Source organism: Capricornis sumatraensis, chromosome 1 (assembly GCF_032405125.1).
Source record: "Capricornis sumatraensis isolate serow.1 chromosome 1, serow.2, whole genome shotgun sequence".
Lineage (NCBI taxonomy): Eukaryota > Metazoa > Chordata > Mammalia > Artiodactyla > Bovidae > Capricornis > Capricornis sumatraensis.
Genome location: NC_091069.1, coordinates 109,264,006 through 109,288,640, shown reverse-complemented (window position 1 = coordinate 109,288,640; position 24,635 = coordinate 109,264,006). Strand labels below are relative to the sequence as shown.

Genomic DNA, 24,635 nt, shown 5'->3' with positions numbered 1-24,635 from the left:
GATTAAAAACTCCTAACAACAGATATGAAAAACCCAATGTGTCTGAATGTTCAATTCCGTAATCTCTACCTGTTAGTTTAGGAAGAATCACCTTTTCCACAATGGTAGGCAACAGTGCAACATCGACATCGTCCTTTTCTTGCTCTCGCTCTTCACAACCATAAAACAGCAAAGATTCAAACCACAGCATGTTCTCAAAGTCACGACATTTTGCCTAGAAAATATTTAAAAGGTTACCCAAACATTTAAAACAGTGTCTAGTTCTGTTTCTAGCCATGAAGAGAGTAACTGGAACTGGATTCAGCCTTCAGCCATAAACTAAATATGCGACAAAATATAGGAAACATCTATTCTTAGACAATGGACCACCAGAGGCAGCATAGGACTATGGCCCCTGAAAGAAGGGAGTCAAAGGAGGTGACTCCTGGTCAGGAGAGCAGAGCAGGGTAGGGAAGTACCAAGCAGAGCAGTCCTGCTGCGCCAGGAGCCAGAAAGGGAGCTCAGGGAGGCTGAGACAGCTGGTTGGCAGGGCCGCACCACCGCGCCTGTGAGCCTCTGCTCACGGGACACACAGCACAGCACACAACGCCACGGGGGCTGGGCAAGCAGGAGCTGGGAGCTGAAAAGTCCCCAGAGCTCACATTTTTCTCCTGTTGTTTCCAGGGCTTCCACCTCAGCCTTCTTTTTGGTACAGTTTACATACTCAACCCAGCCCATCTCATTCCTGCCCACGGCTCCACCTGTATGTCGGTAACTTACAAAACTGTTATCTAAAACAGGACCACTAGATGTACATAGACAATTTGACAATTGCCTAGACAATTACCTCCCTCAGGTAACATGCAAACAGTTTCTATTGATTGCACCTCTTAAATCTACCAGTTTACCTCATCCTCCTGATTTCCATCACCACTAACTTAGTTCAGGGCCCCACTTCACACCTCCCTCACTGAGCTTTCCCATGATGCTCTAGTTTTCTGGGATCAAAGGATCAAGTTCTTATTCATTCATGTTCCTATCTCCCTGTCAGTACTTGTAATTTTAGTTGAGAAAGATACTGTATACAAATTGAGAAGCAATAGATGGTTCTCTTAAAAAGGGACAGAACATAAAAGGGAAGATTGGTAAGATTACACCCAGTGATACTCTGTATCACTTACAGCCCTAAGCATGACCTAACTCCTGGGGAAAATACTTTATTCAAGCTTCATCTCTTCCCCAAGCATCATGGTATCCTGCTTTCCAACAGTGAGAGAGAAGCCACTCACCTCAAGCGGAGTCCAAGTAAGAAGCTGCAGCCTTATAAGGGGGTTGAGCAGCTTTGGCAAACAAAGGCCGATGTAGGCATGCTTATAGGATGTGTAGTATTTTGAACGCCAGGCTTCAAACTGGGATTTAATACAATCGATTGAATAAAAACTTTCAAGGACATCTTCAAAAACTTTGCTGGACTCTTTTGAAATGCGATCTAAAACCAACAAAAACAACAAAGAAACCCCCACAGAGAATGTTAACTTAGTATGCGGTAGAACAAATGCAGTTCAATTATTTTCAGCATTTTCTCTGTAGCCTGAGTAAGTAATAAGATAGGCTCATTAACAAAGGAATAGTCCCTGGGGTCGCAAAGAGTTGGACAAGACTGGGCAACTGAAATGAATTATCAACTGCAACTTAAAGAAAAGGAAACAGAGATAAATTTAGCCTCCAAATATCTACCACACAAACTACAGTGCAGGCAGTCGCCATTCTGCATATTTCTAATATGTACCATTATCTGCTGCTGCTGCTAAGTCACTTCAGTCGTGCCCGACTCTGTGTGACCCCATAGATGGCAGCCCACCAGGCTCCGCCGTCCCTGGGATTCTCCAGGCAAGAATACTGGAGTGGGCTGCCATTTCCTTCTCCAATGCATGCAAGTGAAAAGTGAAAGTGAAGTCGCTCAGTCGTTAGCGACCCCATGGACTGCAGCCTACCAGGCTCCTCCAGCCATGGGATTTTCCAGGCAAGAGTACTGGAGTGGGGTGCCACTGCCATTATCTGCTACCATAGTCTAAATAACACGCATTCCCCAAAACTCAGTTCAAATTTCAGTTACCATGGAACAGTAAGTGTGAGTAACTGCATAAAGTACAAACTCTGTATCCAGCTCTTCAGCCCACAAATCACCATTTAAATAACAGATGTGCAAGATCATCAATGACCAATCATATCTGTTCTTCCAAAGTTGCTTGGTGACTGCAATAACTAACACAGACAAGAATCCACAACAGATGCTAGGCTCTTTGAGTGAAGTTATTTGATGCTCTATATGACTGAACAGTGGACTCTTTATAATGAAGAGATCTAGTCACAACAATCTACTTCTTAAGATCCACCTAAACACCACTGATAGAAGGCAACCTAACATTTGCCATCTACTATTATATAATAAAAAAGAGCATCTTGTATGAAGTATTCTCGCCAAAAAGGTTTAACCTGAATCCAATTAAGACTCCAGACTTAAATTCCAGTTAACAAGAAATACAGTGACTGGAGGAACAAGTTAATACCACGAGGAAACAGATAAATTTAGAATGTAGGATATTTTATAAGACAAATGGCCTTCAGAAAGCAAATGCCTTGAACAGATAGTATAGGGGTGTGTGTATTATAAGGTACTTGTGATACTGATTCATTCTAGATTAAAAAGGTGCAATGACCAAGTGCTATGCAGGAGTCCTGTGTGGATCCAGGTTTGGAAAACACAGAGTAACCCACAAAAACAGTCCTGAGAATTTGGGAAGTACTGAATACAGATATGATACTAAGAAATTTCAGTTAATTTTTCTCAAGGGTGGTAACAGTGTTACAATAAGGTAGAAAAGCATCCTTTTTCAGGGGGGAGACATTAAATGTGTTGAAGTTTTTCAAGGCAAGTGCCAGGATGTCTGTAAGTTAATTTCAAATGGTTCAGCGAAACACACACATATCCGAAGCAAACTTGGCCAACTGATGGTTAAGAACTGCTGGATTTGGGTGACAGGTAGATGGTGATCACTGTGCTATTCTTTCCAATTTCCTATATGTTTAGAAATGTTCACTATAAAAAAGCAGGAGAAAAAAGATAAGCTTCTCCAACTATGTTCCAAAGTTAATAAATGACAGAGAACTGCAGCCAATGGTGGGAAATAAAGACTTCTACTTGGGGTTCCTTCTGGAAATGCCTTCATGTAACAGTACTAACTATTCCCTGTGGTTGACTGATTCAGGACTCTGCAAACAGGAACTCCCTTTAGGGCTGAGAAGAGCTCCCTACTGCCAACCTTTACCTTTCCAGACCAGACAGGCTGCAATAGGGCGGCCCTTGGGATCTTAAACATTTTCCTGTCGCTTTTAAAATTCTATGATTCTGAAGAGTAATATTATTTATAATGCAAATAACTAAGTAAACCCCATAACAAAGTGTTACCACTAATTGTGAGAACTCATCATGCTATTCAGTAATAAAAACAGGTGCAAGCAAGCAACAAGTGCCAGGTTCTAAAGCAGAGGCCACAAAACCTCAAATTATTTCATGGTAACAACTACAGCCAAGCAGAAAGCACAATGACAATGAATCTCATTTCCAAATAAAAGTCTAACCTTTTTCCAGATTGAAATTTGTGATATCTGTAGAAGTTTCTTCATCATCACTGGAAAGGCCTTCAAGGTGATCTGCCATCTTACCAGTCTGCTCTCTGGCTTGTCTACGACGAGTCCTAAATAACAAGCAGTGAGTTCCCAAACCAGATAAAGGAGACTCCTCCCTTCACAAACCGATCAACAGCAAGCATCTGGAGATTACCTCCTGGCCTCCCGTTCTGCAATCCGACGTTTGGCATGCTCTTGATACAGTGCCCGATCTCGTCCAAAGGAGTCAAGATTTGGTGCCATCAGAGCTTTATCTGGAAAACAACAACGGTTAAAATTAAAAGCCTTCCTCCAACAATCTTGAGGAAAGAGTTTGCACAGAATAAGCCATAATGACAGACTGCTTTCTAATCTCAACAGTGGGATTCTGCAATAACTGATAAACCAGATAGTAGTGTGCTAACTTAGAGCAAATCTCAACATTAATCCATGTTTCCACAAAAAGGAGCAGAGAAATAAAGAGTCTGACAACACTACCCCAACACAAACTGGCTGATTCCCTGTTCTTATGTCTAAGTAACAAAACTAGTTTATGCTATCATGATGACAAAGTTAAAAACCTAAGTTATTTGTGTAAAGAGAAAAACAATACGTTTCTTTTTTAGGAATGAACTTAAACATCACATTGTTGAATGATATGAAATGACAGCAAAGAGGTCTAAGTAGGAAGTATGAAAAAACACCTTTATTGTAGGAATTTAATGATTTATTCTATGTTGTTCTAATTTTTCTTTGTAGAAATTTATTCTTTATTACTATTTTAAGAACAAGGGCAGAATCAACAATATAGACTAAAAATCTTATCTGAATAGGACCAAGTCGTGCTTTCTCAACCACTGCTTTCAAAGCACAATTCCCTCATTTCTTTTTTTTCCATTTTCCATCTCTCTCTCTCTTTAATTTCTAGGACAAATTTTCTAACTTAGCTTTCAACATTCCTATTTATACATCAATTACCATTTTCTAGTTTCCAAGGTATGGCTATTTTTCTTAGAATCTTTCTTTTTTATAGCATCTTCTACTTGTGCTACATGTAGGACCTCTTCTGCCGTCTCCCGAGGACAGCAATTATGTGTTAAAGTTTCTCCTGCCACCTGCATTTGTGTCCTCAGTCTCTTTGGTCCTACTGCTTGTGTTGCTCTCCGATGATCATTAACTACGCAGGAATGAGACTGGAAATTTCGTGGATGCAGGTGGGAGCTGTCTAAGAGGCGTCTCCATCAGATCACTGGGTAAAAGTCAACCTTTTGTTGGGGCCCCCAGATAATAGTGTCTCATGGTCTTTTCTCTGGACCCACTCTTTGTCCAGAGAAGAATCCTGGAGCCTCTCTTGCCTAGGGTAGAAGCAGAAATGGAGGAAACATCTCTCTGTGATGCTTTATTTCTACATTCAAGTTCGACACTATGGAGACATCCTGTAACACGCAGGATAGTAATGGGAAGCAAAAACCCCAGGAGGTGTGTGGGGGCGTGGGGGGCGGAATCATGTGCAAAATGAAAGGCATCAACTGAAGGTTTTTCCTGCTATCAAAGATCTGGCACAGCAACAGGGAAAATAAACCCAGAAAAGTGCTGGTGGCTACTTCAGTGCATGCTGCCTACCCCGGATCCTGCTGCTTTTAGAAGCTGACTCTTTCACCGCGTGGTAAACAAGATGCCCCAGCTCTGCCTCAACTGGGACTTCACTACATATTGCAGATAAGTTAGCTAAAAAGTCCCAAACTATAGAAATGATTCCTGTCTCTTTAGGAGGCAGCCATCATTAAAGAAGTATTCTAAAGAAAATTATAATGTTAACTTAGTATAATACTTAAAATGTTTATATTTAGAGACTTTTAAAAATATATATTGAAGGAGAGAGAGCAGTCAACTCAACTGATAGCTTCCTTCTTTCTGTAAGAACTATATGCAGTAACTGTGGTAAAGCACTTGCAAATCTAAACAGAAGAATTTCAGGCTGTATTTTTGTTTCTCTAAAAAAAAATATATCAGAAAAATAAATCGATACTTCAGTATTCCATGCAATCTTCCTCAAATCTTTGGCAATAATGAATACTCCCTTTAGGACAATACTTTTCACTTTCTCATTACCTTTCATTTCTTTCCAACTGTCAATCCATTGATAATTAACACCCATCATTCAACCCTTACTCTGAATTCCATGTAAGTAAATACCTCCAAATTATAAAGAACAGATTATAGCTAGGAAAAGGTATTTGATGAAATGCAAAGCTCACACAACCATTTAACTTAAAAGGAAATTACTTCCCATCATAGATATAATGATTACCTGCAATCTGCCCCAGAAATCTGGTTCTGTCTGGATCAAAAGTGATCTGAGAGGCATGCATTAGTTATTTAGGTGCCCCAAATGGCACTAATCCAAATTTAAATGTGTATGGCAAAAACAGAAGGTCAAAGCCATTCACATGGCTTACTCTGAGTCTGACTCATCTGAGGGCCATGTCACCATCTCTTTTTGATGCTCCAAAACCCATTCGGCACACAGGAGAATGCTTTCCAGGGATTCAATGTCTCTCTAATTTAGAGGACACACTATATGACAAAGCATTGTTTTCAGAAAGAATAAGGACAGGGCACTTTGCACTTGGAACACCTGGAGGGGCTGTTTAACATGCAGATTACTGGACACCATCCAAGACCTGGCAAGAATTTCTGGAGACAGGACCAAGAAATCTGCATTTTAAATTAACATCATGGGTAATTCTGATGTATACATCCATTTAAGAACTGCTGACACAGGGACCAAAGAGATGACAAAAAAAGCCAGGAGAAATCCAACATAGGAAAATTCCTATTACAGTACTCAAGAATATAGAGGGCAATGAAAAAGTGGAATTAAAACGTTTTTTAATATGTCTGGCTACAGAGTTTCAGCTAAACTCTTATTAAGAGGTTTCTAATTCATTTTGCTCTTCCATAACCCACATCATAATGAAAGGAATGTAAATTTTAAATTTCCAGATTTTTACACTAAAATTTCAAGAAGTGTTGGCATCAATTGACTTACTAAAAAAAACCCAAAAAACAAAAAACCTAGTTATATAAGGCAAACTAGGAAAAAAAAAAAATTCAATACAAAAAATTTTGCTTTATGCAAGGGATGAAGCTCAAAACTCCCCTAATCTTGGAATTGTATCATTTCTTATGTAACAAAACCCTCTTACCATCCAAAATTTTCCAGCCCCTAACTCAAAACCTTGGTTATGATCAACAACAGCATTTGTGTTAGCATTTGTATAGATGTTAAAATGGGGGGAAAAAATCACTTAAGGACAAGTGGATACTGGTTTTAAGATAAAATACTGATGATGTCCTTTACTGTACTTTGAAGAATGAAAAAATATGCCCAAAGAAGAATAAGACAGAATATTAGTACATGATTTACACTCCTTTGTGAAGCTGTATTTTCTTAAACACAATCCAAGCACATGCTATTAATAATTTTAGATCTACCTGACACAAGAGCAAGGAAACGCGTTTCTTTAAAAAAAAACAAAAAACAAAAAAAAATGCCCTGAGATGTCTACGTTTCAATTAGGATGCACTAAGTAAACAAGGTTGTTTAATGAATAATAAAAACCTTCAAGATGGACTGACTTGAATGGCTTGAAAACTCCGAAGATTCATCTTTAATATCATCTTGTCGTCTTTGGACAAGGCGGGAAGCTCGCTGTTTGTACAGCTGATGTATTGCTGATTCAAGTTCATTAATCAGTGGCACCTGTAAAAATACAACACACTCCGTAACACCAAACTCCTCAGATGCTTATTTACTTGCGGGTTCCATATTATTTCCGGATTTCTGAAGGAGTACCCTCTGGACAGAATAATCATGAATTCCCAATGAAATACAAACAGTAATTCAGTTTTACGACGTCTGGGAAGTAACACTTCTTCTTTTATTCCGTATATGGAACTATAATGTCCAGTGCCTAGTTGTTGGAGCAAAAGTTTAGTTAGGAAACTTAAACACTTTAACAACAGTAAAGAGAGTGAGTAAAGAAATGTCAGAAATTTTAGTGCTTTTCTTTTAAAGTACGTGAAAGTCCATTTTTAGTGTTCTAGCAGCATGATCTACCTTGCAATTTTTGCAGCTTAAAATAAACTAATATTGCTGTGCAAGACCAAAACAATGGCTCTGAGTAGGTAAAGAGTTTGCTAACTGCCCAATTTTTGACATTTAAATTGCTCTATCATTCACAAAGACCAAGTACTTTACAATAATGTGATACTACTTTTTGGCTATTACACATTTAAAATGTGAACTGCATTCATTTATATTAATAAAGTGAATAAAATTTCTAGCTATCATTAACCTGTCTTAAAAATCAATCTATTTGCAACTGAGAAAGTTCTTCTCTTCCCATCAAATATTTAATTTTTTCCATATTTTTAAATAAAATAAAATTGCTTGCATGAATTGTTGCTTTACAAAATCAACAGGTTTTTCCAGGTTAACAGCCACAGCTAAGCATTCAACTGGTTCATACAGAATACAAAAAGCTTATGGAATGAGACCTAACTTAAAAGGAAAAACCAGAAAACATCCTCTTTTTATAAATACCTTATGCTATATAATCAAATGCTATGAAACTTTCACAAAACACTAACAACCACTAGACATACCTGAGGAAACCAGAAATTCTAGTTTCCTGATGGTTAGTGCGAATAAAAAAACACACTATTTAGAGTTGGGCAACACTGGCACCAAGTGTTATAGCAGCTTCCTGAACTGAACAGACTGCAAATGGAAAATAAAAAGAAGCAGGTGGAATAAAAGCAATTTCATACACTTGAATGATTCCATTGCAAAAGCAACAAATGTTCACAGAAATGTCAAACTGATGCAGTTATTTCATTCTTTCATATGCTACACCACGGGAAACAGCATCCCCAGACCTTGATATCAGCTGAGCCCACAGACTCTAACTCGAAGATTAACCATAATCCATTTTTCAAGCAATTATTGTCATATTATTGTGACTCACACTCACCCACCCCCTCATTTTTTGCAAACCGTACAGGACTAAGGACAAATGAACCCATGGGCCTACAATGCACTCCTTTAGTCCTGGAGGTTATTAACACTCTTCTTACTGCCTGAGGCTGCATCAGACAGAAACTTAATTATTCAACTCACAGTTAAAATTCTGATAATGTAATTTTTGTTTAGGTAATTAAAATGCCTTTTAACAAAGCCCTGAGAAAATTCTGAGAATAAAAGTCCTAAAGCACATTTTCACCTCTCTTGCATGTTTCTTAACAATATTGATTTATGATTTATTACAAGAGTGCACCATGACAATTTCTTTACCCTCTCCAAACTCAAAACTGCTACTGACTACCATTATTTCAAGACCAAATTTAAGGCAAAGAACACAACAAGGAAGATGACTCCAGGAAAACAAAACAATGGAAAGTTAAAATAATCTGCAAAAATAGAAATCTAAGCTCGAAATCACTTAAACCTTTATAATGAAAGAGATAAAAACAAAAGAAAGCTTATCTTTTTATGGTCTTACCCTGACACAGTATTTTTATAACTGAAATGAGCACTCAAATCTATCCAATTATTCCTCAGTATTTCCAGAATGACAATTTATGACATTATTAACTTAGCAGCAGGCTCCATAAAATCAAATGGATATGGAAATGTCAAAACGAAATAAAAGTTATCTTCAAAAGGGAATTACCTACTTCTCTTTTAATTAAAATGTAGCCACTATATAACAGATATGGTTTAAGATCTGCTTCAAAAACATTTACCTAAGTGACTCTGTAAAAACCTCAGCACAGTCTGAGGTATACTTCCCTAGAAATAGAGTAACCAGGATAGAGAAAGCATACTGCTAAATGTTTTCAAGATAATAAGCAACTGAAAACAATATGAGCTAGATACTCTGCTAGTCTCTAACTCAAGAGTGGTACAATCTAGTTGATCGTATTACTGTCAATATTTTTTTAAGGGCTCAGTTTGCAATCACAGTGTGTAAGTTTACTCAAGTAAGTTGCAAAGCAAAGACCGAGATATTTCCAAGAAAAACTCCACAGGGACAAATTTCACTTACAAAGTATGGTTTAAGACAAAGATCCCTTCTCTAGTCACAAAAGCTTCCTGGGCCAGCTCCCACCACCATGCCCCCTGGGTTCACAAGGGCTTTGTTAGTAGGACACACTGCCAGCTCTGATATTTCTGTCCACTTCCCCTTAACTCAAGCTCCTCGGCACAGAATCGAACTTGTATTTCCTTCTCACCCTGGTACTTATCACCCTAAGCCACAGACCTGCCATAAGAGCAATTACAGCTCAGAATGTAGCTGCTTCTCCAGATATCAGATGATCAGGACAAGAACACAAATCCTCCAGAGAAGACTTCATGGATCTGACCAGACTGGCTGGAATCACTAAGGCTCATTAGGAAGACAGAGTTTGGCACTGTTCTTTAGCCAGTCTTTGGCCTTAAGATACTGATCAAGAGGTAATAAAAAGTTAAAATACTCATTTAAATATGCTATATGCCTACAAATCCTATGCTAATCCATATGGCCAAGGATAAGAGAGAAGGTGCCTTCTAATCCTGTATCCCATGAAAGTTTAGAGACAGGATACTCAAAAGTAGTATAATTTTAATTCTTTTGAAAGGCAAGGCTGTGAAGTCCACAAATGCCTTTTTTAACCAGTGCATCAAACAATAGATTTGTCTTAAAGAAAAATCAATTAAAAGTTGCTTGAAAGAGAATTCTGTGTGCAGCTAACAAAAATGCAAACAAATGGTACAACAGAATGCAAATAACTGCCAACTGACTATCATACCGAAAAGAAAAAAACTTGGAAATGAGACCTTAAAACAAATTATGGTCAATGAATGGTTTCTGAAATGGATAAAGCACAGGCTTATTCAGATGAAAACTATTACTAGCAATGGCAATAAACTTTATCTAGAATAAAAAAGAAAAACTAATAAAATTTTGCAACTTTATGCTATACATATTTGGAATTACTTATAGAAACAGTTTAAACGTAAGTTCAGATCTGAACTGTAAGAAAGAAAATTTCATCATGAGTCTCATATTCTAATAACCGAGGACAGGATCTGCCAAAGTCTTTAAATGTGCTTTGAATTATCTTTTTTGTTTTCAACAAAGGCACTAAACTGCCCCTAAGACAGAATGCTGCTAATGAAGTAGAGAAAATGAAGCATGACTTTTCATCACTTCTAAAGCTAAAGTCAGTGGATATTCTCTGAGAAATATAAAAATCTAGACCTCCCTAAGTTTTGCCTTATTCAAAGAGATTAATATTTTTGCATTCTTACCTTTTCACTGAAACACTCAAGCAAGTCTTGGACATACCCTCGCATTTCTTGCAAAAATCTATACCGTTCACCAATACCCCCAGAAGACCCTTCTAGTCTCTCAATGGCCCTGGTGGAGTCCGCTCGGCTCTGCAGGTGTTTCTCGTGCTGCTGTCGGTTTGCTTTGTGCAGTTCTTTCATGGAGTCCAACCTTAAGAACAGAAGAGGATAAACATAACACATTTACATCCGCAAGTCTATGCTGTCGGGACACTTGCAATATTTCTAATAATGCATTTCGTTCCACTATTAGAATATAAAAATGCTTGGAGTAGATCTTTTCATCTGCACTCCTGCTTTGCTCAAGAAAACGGCAGTCTACAGACTTCTTATATAAAGTTATTCGGTGGGCTAACCAAAATCTCACTGTTTTGCCTTTCCCCCCATATCTTGACTACATTTTTTTCAGAGTCCAAGAGGAGAAAACTGAGAACTGTCTTCAACCAGATCATGGAGTGGTATTTAAAAAAAGAAACTTCGAGGCTTCCACAGAAGGAATCCAAGTAGGTAGCAGAACAAAGTATGAAGTCATCTTCTGGTCAGATTTTGAAGATAGGCCAGTCAATCTTCTTTGCTGATATTCTGTATCTGCTACCCCAGACTACATGTTGCCTGAGGGAACGGAAAGCTAGAAGACAGGTCTTTAAGAAGCTGATCTGCCCTACCTGTCTTTAAGCTGTTTCTTTACCAAATCAATAGTAACGGGAGTCATCTCATTACTGGGAGTTTTGAAAGGGACTGTATTATCTGTTTTTTGAGATTTGGCATCAGATGATCCATAGGCTGAATAACTATATGGAATGCCATAGGATGAACCATAAGGCATTGTCTGGTAGGTGTTCGGGTAGTACATGTTCACTTCCGTGGGCTGACTTGCTTGAACCTAGATGAGAAATGGGATATATATTAAAACCAGTAGCTGAAACTACAAAAAGAATAAAAAACTAACAGGAAATAATAAATCCACTTTTTTAAACAGTATGTAATTAAAGTAAGTAATTGCAGAGCTTCTCAAAATCAAAAGTAGGGCTAGATGAAATTTCTCTTATGGGATTACTGGATTCATTTCCAATAACTTTCAGGAAAACAATAATGAACAGGTTTTGAGTTAGGAGGGACATTAAATTGTGTCAAAACACTAACAAAAAGAAACTTTGTGTGACATTTCCACTGAACTACTTACTTCTATAGAACAAGTTGTTATAACTACTTTGGAAGATGTTTTTCATTTACAGTAAGATTTTTGCACTACTGAGAAATCCATCTTCTACAAAATAATTTTTAAAGTCAGAAAAAAAAAGTTGTACAAGAAAGAAACATTTAATCTATACAGTAGACAGTTTTTTCTTTTTTGGCAATGTGTTTTTTACTTCAACAAAATAAGCTAGAAATCCTTATTCACCTTTTCAGGTTTGAAGCTTAGCTGTTTAGCTCTCACCTGCGGGATATTGATTCCTTTCCTTATCTGCTCCTGTTCCCATCGGCTGAGCTCTTCATCCTGCTCCCCAGTTACTAGAGCGTCATCATCACTCCCCTCGATACCTATGGCCGTAAGCAGGGAGAAAATAAGTCCAAAAAACAGCAAGGGAAGAGATGCTACCCTGATATTTCACAAAATCAAGCAAGAATATTGGCGTGAACTCAAACTTAATAAAATTAAAGTGTCTGTTATGATCTCTCGTATTTGACCCTTCTGCTTTACTTGTCTTAATGCACAGTTATCCCTTAAGCAAGAGGCAGTATCAACAGTTAAAACCTTAGATAGGCTTCCTAAACTCTGTTAGTTTGACATCAATTCAACAAAGAGAAGAATGAAACCAAATGCCTCCTCAGAACGAAGAACCAATTAAATGTATTTATAACATGTTGGGTGCTTAGCACAATACCCGTCACACAGTCCTCAATAAACATTAGCTATCAAAATCATGCTACATTTCCCCAAAAATTCCAGTAAGACACCTAATATCCAAGCAAGAACAGTTCTCCAGCATTGAAAGTGAAGTGAAAGTCGCTCAGTTGTCTTCGACACTTTGCAACCCCATGAACCATGGAATTCTCCAGGCCAGAATACTGGAGTGGGTGGCCTTTCCCTTCTTCAAGGGATCTTCCCAACCCAGGGACTGAACCCAGGTCTCCTGCATTGCAGACGGATCCTTTACCAGCTGAGCCACCAGGGAAGCCCAAGAATACTGGAGTGGGTAGCCTATCCCTTCTCCAGGGGATCAAACCAGGGTCTCCTGCATTGCAGGCAAGTTCTTTACCAACTGAGCTATGAGGGACTCTTCAACATTAAACATAGTTTAAATAAATATAGATACATTTTGCTTGATTGTAGTATCAAATAAAATTTAATAACAGGCTTACTATTGCACTAAATAAAGTTACCTATTTCCTCTGCAATTTTCTGTCTCTGTGACTTTTCTTTCACAGAAAAAACTATGCGGCGTTTCTCATCATCATCTTCATCATCGCTGGCATCGTTCTCATCTTCTCTAACAAGACGGCCTTTCCCAGGCTCACTATCATGAGGAGTGAAATCTCCCAATTCCCGGGCCATCTGACGTTTTTTCCTTGCCGCATGTATAAAAGCTGCATCTGGAATTTCTCCTGGAAACAAACAGTAAGGATTAGAACCCATGCCACATTAGGAAGAAAGGTTCTATTTTCTTGAAACTATGAAAGATAAAAGAATCTCTCCAAGACAGCCATGCATAAATGATGTTCTAACATCCCTTGCTGGCATCTCCGCCCCTCTCTCCAAACTCTGCCTGCCGTATGACTGGTTCATTTTTTTTAACTTAGTTTAAACAGAAACTGAAAGAAGCTAAGGAAACAAAGCAATATATACAATGGCAATATACACAAGAAGGCAGGGAGGGCAAAATTCATGAAAACAGTTTTATTTTAATGGGTTTTATATTTCATTTTTAAGAAATAAACAAAAATAATAAAGTCATATTTATCACTGAACTGGAGAACAAAACAAAAAAGGGATCTACACCTCACGACCCTAAAACACACTATTAGATTTAGAGTGTATTTCACCTGCAGATAGCTTTCAGTTCACCTGAAAACACATTGAATATATAATCCTGCATCTAACTTTTCTTCATATTAAAATGTAAGCTTTTCCCTGGTGTTGTTTTGCATAAACAATTTTTAGTGGTTTACAACATTCAATAGATAAAGCATAATCTACTACATAATCAAATTAATTAACACTTTCACCTACAGTAAAAATTAATGCCTTGCTATTTTTCGAATTTGTTATTTAAGTAGCTATGGGATAGGAAAATGGTAACCCACTCCAGTACTGTTGCCTGGAAAATTCACAGGACAGAGGAGCCTTGTAGGCTACAGTCCATGGGGTCGCAATGAGTCGGACACAACTGAGCAACTTCACTCACTCACAGGATATCTCCTCATGTAAACGCGCCGTAACTTAACTAAGCTATTCCTCTCTTACTAGACATTTTTTTCTAAATGTTTCTCATTGCAGTTAATGCTACAATAAAAACATTATTTCCGTGGGATATATTTATAGCTATGGAATTACAGGTCAAAGAGTAAGAACATCTGAAATCTCCTGATTCATAATGTCAAGCAGCTTCCCATAAAGACTGTACCAATCAGAATGCTATTAGATCTATGCATGTAATTTTTCACAACTTTACAAACTCAGAGCAAACATTTTGACCTAAAAAAAAAATTATTATCATTTTCTTGGCTGTTTTACACGGCTTGTGGAAGTTTCCAGACCAGTGATCAAACCTCGGTCATAGCAGTGAAAGCTCTAAGGAGTTCCCACAGAGTAAACATTTTTAAATTTTATAATGAGTTAAATGGTTACTCTTCATAATTTAAATCTGGTGACTAAGTATTTATTCAAAAGCTGATTAACCAGTGAATAGATCTGAGAACTATTTCCATTAAAATGTTAAAAAAAAAACAACCCTGACTATAAAGCTAGCAGCAGTTTTGTTTTTGGTAGCAGTTCTTGAAAAAGTTAAAATCTTAGTCTGAAATACATTTTTTTTAAAAAAAGGACTTTTGTACTATTTATCCATTTACCTGAACCCCTCGTTTGTTTTGATAATAAAACTGCCTGTCTGAGAAAGAACTTGGGAAGTTTCTAATTCTCCTTCATTCTGTATTTGTAAAAGGAACAGATGTCGTAAGAAACACCACTTAGCTAACTCCTTCCTTAACGACCATCATTACAGAGGGCTCATTCCTGAGGGATCACTTCAGTTCTGAGGAACATCTGCAAGTACGTACCTGGACGGAGAACATTTAAAGAAGATAAAGCATTTGAAAAGGCTCCACCAGCCTTTGGCTTTTCTTCCTCCTTTTCACTTTCCATATCCATTTCATCTTCCCCGTGTTCACTGATGATAACTCCATCTTCTAGACTGGCGTCCTTAACATGACCTGCTTTGTCCAAAGGTGGTTCGTCTACATTTTTGAAAAATAAATAAATAAATAGAACAACATATCTAAAACAAAATCCATATATTAAGGAGGTACTTTTAATGCAATTATGGGTTCAATTCATTAAAGCATCAACTATTCCAATTGTTTATAAAGATACTCAAACTACTGACATGTGAAATGATCACAGCAGACAAGCAGAAGGCAGAAACAATACAGGGGACAGCGGGATGCATGGGGCCCTGCCCAATCCCTACCTTTAGTTAATTTTACTGACATTTTACCACTTTACCAAAACTAACTTCTTCCTCTAAACTCTCATAGGTAACTGTTCTCACCTCTTGGAAGCATTATTTCACTTTATATGTCAGTATTTCATTAAACTCTAAATCCATTTGTGTTAGTCTCTCAGTCATGTCCAACTCTGTGAGACCCCCATGGACTACAGCTCCCGAGGCTCCTCTGTCCATGAGATTCTCCAGGCAAGAATACTGGAGTGGGTTGCCATTTCCTTCTCCAGGGGATCTTCCGGATCCAGGGATCAAACCTGGGTCTCCTGCATTGCAGATTCTTTAACGTCTGAATCACCAGGGAAGCCCATTTGAGGCAGCTTTCTATCAAGAACAAGATAGAAACTTCTCTGTAATGAACACTTTATGGGATATCATCTTAGGTTATAACCATCATCTGAAGGGTGGAGACCCAAAAGTCACAGTTACACTGTGTAAACCCCTGATGCTGTTGCCATGACTGAATGTTTGAAACAGTGGGTTTGTGACTAAACCTGATTTTTCTGGCAACCTGAAACTGGGACAGAGACAAGTTAGAAACTAGTTAGCACTAAAAACCACCGCATGCAAACCAGGAATGGAGCTGTGGCGTCGCTACACTCCATCACAAGGGCAGGGAAGAGAGCTCTCTCTTCTGCAGGCCATTCCGGAGGCCAGCTTCAAGACTCCTTTCCTGCCACAGGCTTCCAGGTGGCACCACTGTCACACTGGTTTATACCAAATGGTTTATTTCACTTATAACTAAATAGTCCTATTACACCTTCCATCCCAGGCAAAATGCAGAAAAACAGGCATTTTCCACCCTCAATCACTGAACCTGGCAATGCACACACGAGGCACCAAGAATATAATGAAAGAGTGAAACAAAAAGTTCATTCTAAATATGAAAGATACCCTTCTGTTGTTTCCCTAGCATGTGCCCCTCCCCAAAACTGCTTCAAAAGTTCTCAAACCATCTCCTACATCTCCTACTCCCTTAAAGAAGAATCCTGGGGATAAGATCCTACCCCCCTCACCCTCTACCGCACAACTTTACTTAGAAGATTTAGGTCACTCTGCTTCAGATCTCTTAAATTTTTTTAATTCACCACTCTACCTCATTGCCACAGACTCCCTCTGAAGTGCATTCTGAGGCTGAGATTTTAAAACTCACTTTATCAGATGCATAAAGATACCGGGAGTCAAGAACTACCCGTTTGCTTTTGCTCTCAATTAACACTAAATCAATGGCTTTTAACAGACAAAACAGAACTGCGAAAAGGTTTACTTGATCCAATATGCCCAGATGATTTCTGCAGACTTTAAAAGACTCAGTGTTGCAATAAGTTCATAAGTTATTTGCTTGTGACAGAGCAAATACAAAGTCCAGAACATGGTGACAGATGAATTTTTGTTAGTCTTGTATTATCCTTCCAGACAGCTTTATAAAAAGAGACACTGAATAACCTTTTCTGAGGCTCCTCTTGAGCCTCAGTGTCTTCGCTACTTTAGGAAACCTGACGCCACACATATTCTACTCTGACTGTGGGCACGTTCTCCATCTCCTCTATTCTGTCTACAAAGAGACACAGGCTTCTCTTTAGCAAAAGAACTTCGACACGATCCCAACTATTTCTCTAGCTACTGTCATCTGCTCTCTCTGCCAAATGTTCCAAAGCAGCCGTGTGGACCTGCTACCTCCCACTTCCTCACCAGTTTGCCAGACTCGACCTTGGCAAACAGCCTTTGATATCTCCCATTCCAAGTTTACCAACTAAACCAGAGGCTGTAGCCACAGCTAACTGATACAGTATCATTGAGCAATTGAGCAAAACATGCTCCTTCCTCTAAACAGGCAGAGCTTGGCAAGTTAAATTAGTCTCTTTTGCCAGATGCCGCCCTCTGCCCGCCCCCCCAAAACCCAGCCACCACACCAACAGCCCTTCCTTTTCCTGCCCTTCCTGATACTATTTCATACAACTGACACTCATCAACACTCATCATCTTGAAACTTTCCTATCTGTTCTCCTTTGGACTTTATGACTCTTTGTATCTCCTGAGTAAACCGTCCTCTCCATGTGTATGCTTATTACAGGTGAGGTCTTTGGTCCTCAGGAATATTCCCTTTATGCTGCAGCCTCGATTCCATTTACCCCTGGCTTCAATTATCACCTCAATCAACACCAAAACAAAATCTTCATCTCCAACTATTCACTGGCTATTTCTACTTAAATTCAAGTTCAAAGGTGAACTCATCAATTTGGAATATCCCAAAGGTAGGTTTTCTAAGTTGTTTCTACCCTTGTTTTCCAGTTAATGCACCTCTGCCTATCTAAGCAGCGTTGGGGTAGGAAAAGTTTGGGACTGTGAGCTGATTAGTGAAACAGGAACAGCTACCTATAACACAGAGGCTCTACCTTTGGGGAGGACATTAATTGAGTTATCTGCTAAGTAGGAAATCAGTTAATATGAAAACAAGGTGGCCACATAAACTCTGCACCTGCTTCAATTTTTAAACCCAGCAGTAAATGGTCTTTTCTCAGTTCTCACTTTTCCTGAGCTTTCTTCAACTTCATCATACACAGTTGGTTCTTAAGAGATTTGGAAAAACTGAAGCAGCTTCCTAGACTCCAAAATAATCAGTTCCCCTAAAAATACTCCTCCTCCCACCTGCATTCCCTATTTCTGTATATCACACACAATTATCCTCTCAGTCACCTGGCACAAAAGCTCAAATCTATTTCTTTTAGATCTAATAGCTGAAACATACATTATGTCTACCAATTCTTCCCTTGGAATACTTCTCAAATAATCTTTTTCTATTTCTTTCCCCACAACCACAGCAAACATTTTAAATTCATCTAGAATTTCCCACTGAGTCAGGAAAAACCTCAGTCTTGCTCAACTAAGACCTTTTTAAACCCACTATTACTGGATTAAAGCTGGCCCTTGCATTTAAACTTCTTTAGGCCTCTAATATTGCCTTGTGCCAATCCATGCTGCATGCTAACACCAGGTTAAGATTTCAAAAGTCATTTATCATGTCACCATCCTGGCAGGTCCCTGAAATGGCAACTCTAAACCCCATACTAGATACTAAACATCCTTCACAATCTGTCAGCAACGTACCTTTCACCTTAAACCTCTGAATCCCCCACAAATCATCTATTCAGCCTGTCACATGTACTTGCTCTTTTCCAAAACAGCAAGTCTCTGATAATAGCCCCACACCTCCCCTATTTTCTCTGCAATTTAAAAGATCAAAAACCAGCTTCAAATTCCACTTTATCTATGAAGCATTCCTTCACCCATCTCTAAAAAGAAAAGTGTAGTTAAGCTTTAGTCACTCACTAGACATTTTGCCAAATTCGGGATCCAGTTATACACTGAAGTGATGCTGTCTCCAAAATCAGATTGCAAACTTGAGATATAATGACATACATTCCCACATCAAGCCTATAGTGGAGAACTGGGCAATAATAATTCTATCTTTAATTTCACAAAATAAAAAGATCTCCCTAAAACATTTGCATGAGAATAACTAGACCACAGCGTATTATCATGAAATCACTTTCCTAAGGACAAATAAACGCTTAAAAGTTTAACTTAGGTTGTGAGAGGACATAAGAGATGTTTTGTACAATGTAGACAGGTGCCACACACCCAGGAGTGTGCATTCATGTATCTGATAAGGCTGCTAAATGGGAACATTATCAACCTTAGACTTAGGGGGTTCCTAAAAGCTCTCGACGAATTAAAATGACTGTGTAAATAAAACCAAACGAACCCAAAACTTGTCTCTACAAAACACAAGTACAGAATACAAGTACAGGAATTTGCACAGTACTCCTTCAAAAAGAAACAAACTGTGTCTCAGGTTTAAGTGGGAAACCTCTCTGTCCAACAGCACTCGCAGCACTAGTCAGAAAACTGGAAGAATTTAGTCACTGCAGCAGAAACACGCCAGTGGCAATGGTTCTGTCTTTTTAAATAATGCATTCACAATGCAGTCATGTTGGAATTAAATAAAACTGCATCATTCTCAACTTGAGCCCTTGACACTGACAGAATCAAGCAAACAAGTTCACTATATATACAGCAAATCTATTCAATCCCTGTGAGAGTTTCATTTTGTCACTTCAAAAGAATCAAATTAGTACTTACTGTCGGCAGATGAGTTGAGTTCTGTCTTAATCTTAGATTTTTCAAGATCTTCTTTATATTCTTTCTTAAGCAATTTTACTATCTTTTTGCTGTAACTTGATTTCTTCACTTTGAAAACTTCTTCAGTTTCTTTAAAAAATAAACAAAATCTGTAGCAACTATTTTCAGACAATATTTTCCATTTTAACTTTTGAATTCTTCTAAATATACTCAAACATTCCAAATCATTACATAATTTGAAATTACTTAAAATCCGTAATAGGCTTCCAAAAATTGAATCAACCTCATAATATGGAATAAAATGCCAATCTGAGACTTTTTAAAGGCATAACACATGTAACTACACAAAGTTCTGTGTTCTACTGTCTTTCTTAAATAATTTATTTCAGGAGAGGAAAAGAGATCTTCAAAAAAGCACTTAATTATCAAATTCTTAAGGTATATTAAATAAAATATCCAAAATCAAAAGGTGCTAGTTTACAGAGCTGTCAAGACTGAGTTAACTCTATACCCATCACACACGGACACAGTTATTTCAAGACCAAGCTGAGAGCTAATCAACTTGTCAAAAATAAATTTCGATGGCGTATCCATCATCTTTGATTTGAAAACTGTAAAAGTCGAATGCAAACACTTTACCAAGCTGTCCCTACATCAGCGAAAACAAAAATGTGACTGTACTCCTGGCAAACTTCAGAAACGGCCTATTACTGGAAACAAGAAAGCACTGCGCATCAAGATGCAAGTCAGATTTCCAAAAGTCTAAACTTCTTCATAACATAGACTTAACTGGATTATACAAATATACACTCAACAATTGGGGAAGTAAAATGATAGAAGGCTCTTCTACGATCAGAAATCTAAATCCACTGTAGCCTGGCCCCTCACACCAGATTGGATAAACCGCCTTGAATTACCATTACACCGTCTCTTTCCACGGTCCAAATGTTAATGCGAGTTAAGGTCGCACATTTGTACCCCTATTTGCTTTTACAGGGAAACAGGATCGGAAACAGGATCGGCGATCGCCAAGGGCTGACCCAAAGTGACTCAGAACCAGAGCTTCAACTCCGGGCTTCTCTTTCCAGATCTAGCACTCCTCCTGACACACTCAGCCTTCCTGGTCAAGGATATCTGACCAGGACGAGCATGCCAAGAGGCGTGGGCACGGTGATCTACGAAGGCCCGGAGAACGTGCCCAGAGCAGTCCAGGGAGCCGTCTAAAAACTAGAGCAGTCTGGTTCTCCCTAAAACACAGCGGCTAGGAACGAGGCAGGACAGGAGGCACTGAATTTCCAGGTGAAAAAAACTCATAATGACTGATCTTAGGTCCCCAGCCCCTCGGAACAGGGGATGCTCGGGAGGCCGGCGAGGAGGCGGCGGTAGTTAAGAGAAGGCCGGCGGCGGCGCTGGAACACGTCCCCAGCCCCCACCCCCACCCCCCGCCTGCGCAGAAGGCCGGAGGCGGGGGGAAACGTGCAGCCGGTCGCGGCGGGAAGAAGCGACTCGGTTCCCGGGGCGGGGATGCTGAGGCTGGGAGCGTCCAGGGAACGCAGGAACCCGCGGTGGAGGTCTAGCTAGGGTAGAGATCCTGGGGTCCGGGAGGCCCCCCGAGGGGGGCGGTTTACCTTCGTCCTCGTCCTGGAAGCTGAGCAAGCTGGCCCGCGGCACCTCTTTGTTCTCGCGCGGCCTCTTGCGCGGCTTCAGCCCGTTGCCGGGCTCCGCGCCGCCGGGGAGGCAGCCCCCGGCCTCCGTCCCCGAGGTCAGCGCGGCCGGCGGCGGCGGCGGCGGCCCCGGGCCTAGCAGGGACTCGCCCGCGGGGGCCCTGTCGCCTCCGCCGCCGCCGGGGCCCGGGCCGGGGCCAGGCTCCTCGCCGGTGCCAGGCGGCGGCGGCAGCAACGGCGGGGGCTCCTGCTCCTCATCGCGCTCTCGCTCCTCCTCCTCCGAGTCATTCCGCTTGCGCACGTTCACCCGCCGGGCCTTTCGGAACATTGCCCCACGTCCCGCACGGCGCTCTCACACACACACCAGCCGGCTCCCAACTCCGCCGCCCCGGCAGCGCCGAGCTCGCGACAGCGCACGCGCGATCTCCCCGGGAGTCCAGCCCGGCTCCTCGCTTCCCTTTCCCAGCTACCGCGCACCGCGGGGAGCGCGCAGGCGCTCACGCGATCACTGATTGGAGAGAACTCAGCGCCTCTCGCGAGAACGTCAGTTTTGTTCTGTTTTGTTCCCGCCGACCCACCCGCGGCGTCCCCCTGTCGGCCCGGAGGACTATTGGCACGGAACTCTGGGAGTCCGGCGCCGTCCGGCCGGTCACAAAGAGGATCATAGAGACGAGAAGACAGAGTCAGCCCCGGGAGCTGCAGTGCGTCTCCCTCACTGACGTAGTCACGCGAGGAAACCTCCCGACAGGCCCCGGGAGGAGCAGATAGTGAAGGAGGAGACGGGGAAAAGGCGGAGAAGTAGTGGCGAGGGAAGGAGGAGACCCAAGGTGGAGCGGGAGGAAGTAGGGAGGAGCTGGAAGTGGAATCCCAAGGGAGCGATATTTTTTCTGAGTGAAGTGAAATGAAGATCGCTCAGTCGTGTCCGACTCTGCGACACCTTGGACTATACAGTCCATGGAATTCTCTAGGCCAGATTACTGAGCCGTGATACATTAATATGCCTAACCTTATTAGTACTTCGTATTTCTACACCTTTCATGATTTAAGAGCACTTTGTAAAAGACGGAATGTCATATAGGGTAAAATGTTATTTGGCCTTTTTTTTTTTTTTATAGCACCTTTCCCTTTGTTACAATGAAAGCAAAAGTGTCCTTGGTCTTTTCAGAAGAAGGCCAAGTTTGTTAGCAGTTCCTCAACTTGGCTGATTTCAGAAACAAGTGTAGGAAAAAACGACGTAGCGAGACACATTTGAGACGTATGTCACAGAGGTAACCCTTTAAACTGGCAAGGACACATTTGACTGTGAAGTTGAGCTCACATACTTTCTCATTGTGTCACCGAATGTTGGGCCTTCTCCTTCGCCTATGTGCCTATATGTGAATTTCCTTGTTTCAAAATTCAGAAGGTTACAAGAGGTATTCCCATCCATTTCTAGGCACCTTCCAGTTCGCTGGCAATGTTAAAAGTTTTATGATCCTCCAGAGAAGTTCTCAGTTAAATGCACCCATTCCCATCCATTTTAGTTCACTGATTCCTAAAATGTTGGTGTTTACTCTTACCCTCTCCTGCTTGACTAAATCCAATTTACCTTGATTCATGAACCTAACATTATAGCTTCCTAGCACATTCAACAGCAGAGGTGTTACTTTGCTGACTAAGGTTGTCTAGTTAAGTCTATGGTTTTTCCAGTAGTCATGTATGGATGTGAGAATTGGACTGTGAAGAAGGCTGAGCACCAAAGAATTGATTCTTTTGAACTGTGGTGTTGGAGAAGACTCCTGAGAGTCCCTTGATCCAACCAGTCCATTCTGAAGGAGACCAGCCCTGGGATTTCTTTGGAAGGAATGATGCTGAAGCTGAAACTCCAGTACTTTGGCCACCTCATGCGAAGAGTTGACTCATTGGAAAAGACTGATGCTGGGAGGGATTGGGGGCAGGAGGAGAAGGGGACGCCGGAGGATGAGATGGCTGGATGGCATCACTGACTCGATGGACGTGAGTCTGAGTGAACTCTGGGAGTTGGTGATGGACAGGGAGGCCTGGTGTGCTGCGATTCATGGGGTCGTAAAGAGTCGGACATGACTGAGTGACTGAACTGAACTGAACTGAACTGATGCAATATTGTTCTTTACAGTATCAGACCTTACTTTCACCACCAGACACATCTACAACTTGGCTATATTTCCACTTTGGCCCAGCCTCTTCATTCTTTTTGGAGTTATTTCTCCCCTCTTCCACAGTAGCCTATTGGACACCTACTGACCTGGGGAGCTCATCCTTCAGTGTCATATTTTTTTTCTTTTTTCATACTGTTCATGGGGTTTTCGAGGCAGGAATACTGAAGTGGTTTGCCATGCCCTTCTCCGGTGTACTATGTTTTCTCAGAACTCTCTACCATGAGCTGTCAAGTCTTGGGTGGCCCTCAAGTGGCTATCAGCATGGTATGGCTGATAGCATCCTTGAGAACCACAAGACTGTTATCTATATGATGATTTTGGTTAGCTTTGTGTGATCCTGGTTTTCTGGAGGCTGTGGGATTATAGTTCTTCTTCCTGGTGGGAGGGACTGGTTGTGGGAAAATCTGGGTATTGCTCTGGTGGGCAGGGCCATGCTCAGTAAAGCATTAATCCAATTGTCTGCTGGTATTTGGATCTATGCTGTGTTAGTTATGCCCTGATGCAACTCAATACTGGAGTCTACAGGCTCTATGGTAGAACTGCTGGCAACCTTCAAAAAGGACTTATGCCAACACATACCTCCCAGGATTGCTGCTGCCGGTGACCCTGTCCCTGAGGCAGGCTACTGCCAACCCATGCCTCTGCAGGAGATCTTCAACACTGATAGACGGATCTATCTCAGTCTCTAGTGGGATCACAGAAATTTAATTCACACCATTATACTTATTACTGTGGGCAAAAATCCCTTAGAAGAAATGGAGTAGCCCTCATAGTCAATAGAAGAGTCCAAAATATAGTACTTGAATGCAATTTCAGAAACAACAGAATGATCTCAGTTTGTTTGCAAGGCAAACCATTCAGTATCACAGTAATCCAAGTCTGT

The 24,635-nt window shown here is 40.5% G+C and overlaps 1 protein-coding gene across 1 annotated transcript in view; it reads right to left on the bottom strand.

Annotated features, from left to right (window-relative positions):
* PAXBP1 (PAX3 and PAX7 binding protein 1) overlaps positions 1 to 21,903 on the bottom strand; it is a 32,652-nt gene extending 10,749 nt beyond the window's left edge. The window contains exons 1-12 of the mRNA XM_068963731.1: positions 21,540 to 21,903; positions 19,912 to 20,040; positions 15,326 to 15,502; positions 13,433 to 13,654; positions 12,486 to 12,589; positions 11,713 to 11,930; positions 11,009 to 11,198; positions 7,291 to 7,414; positions 3,824 to 3,923; positions 3,622 to 3,737; positions 1,269 to 1,468; positions 70 to 214 (exon numbers count right to left, since the gene is read on the bottom strand). Coding sequence (XP_068819832.1) covers positions 70 to 214; positions 1,269 to 1,468; positions 3,622 to 3,737; positions 3,824 to 3,923; positions 7,291 to 7,414; positions 11,009 to 11,198; positions 11,713 to 11,930; positions 12,486 to 12,589; positions 13,433 to 13,654; positions 15,326 to 15,502; positions 19,912 to 20,040; positions 21,540 to 21,903 — 2,089 coding nt within the window. The remainder of the gene's footprint in view (positions 1 to 69; positions 215 to 1,268; positions 1,469 to 3,621; positions 3,738 to 3,823; positions 3,924 to 7,290; positions 7,415 to 11,008; positions 11,199 to 11,712; positions 11,931 to 12,485; positions 12,590 to 13,432; positions 13,655 to 15,325; positions 15,503 to 19,911; positions 20,041 to 21,539) is intronic.
* Between the last annotated feature and the right edge of the window lie 2,732 nt (positions 21,904 to 24,635).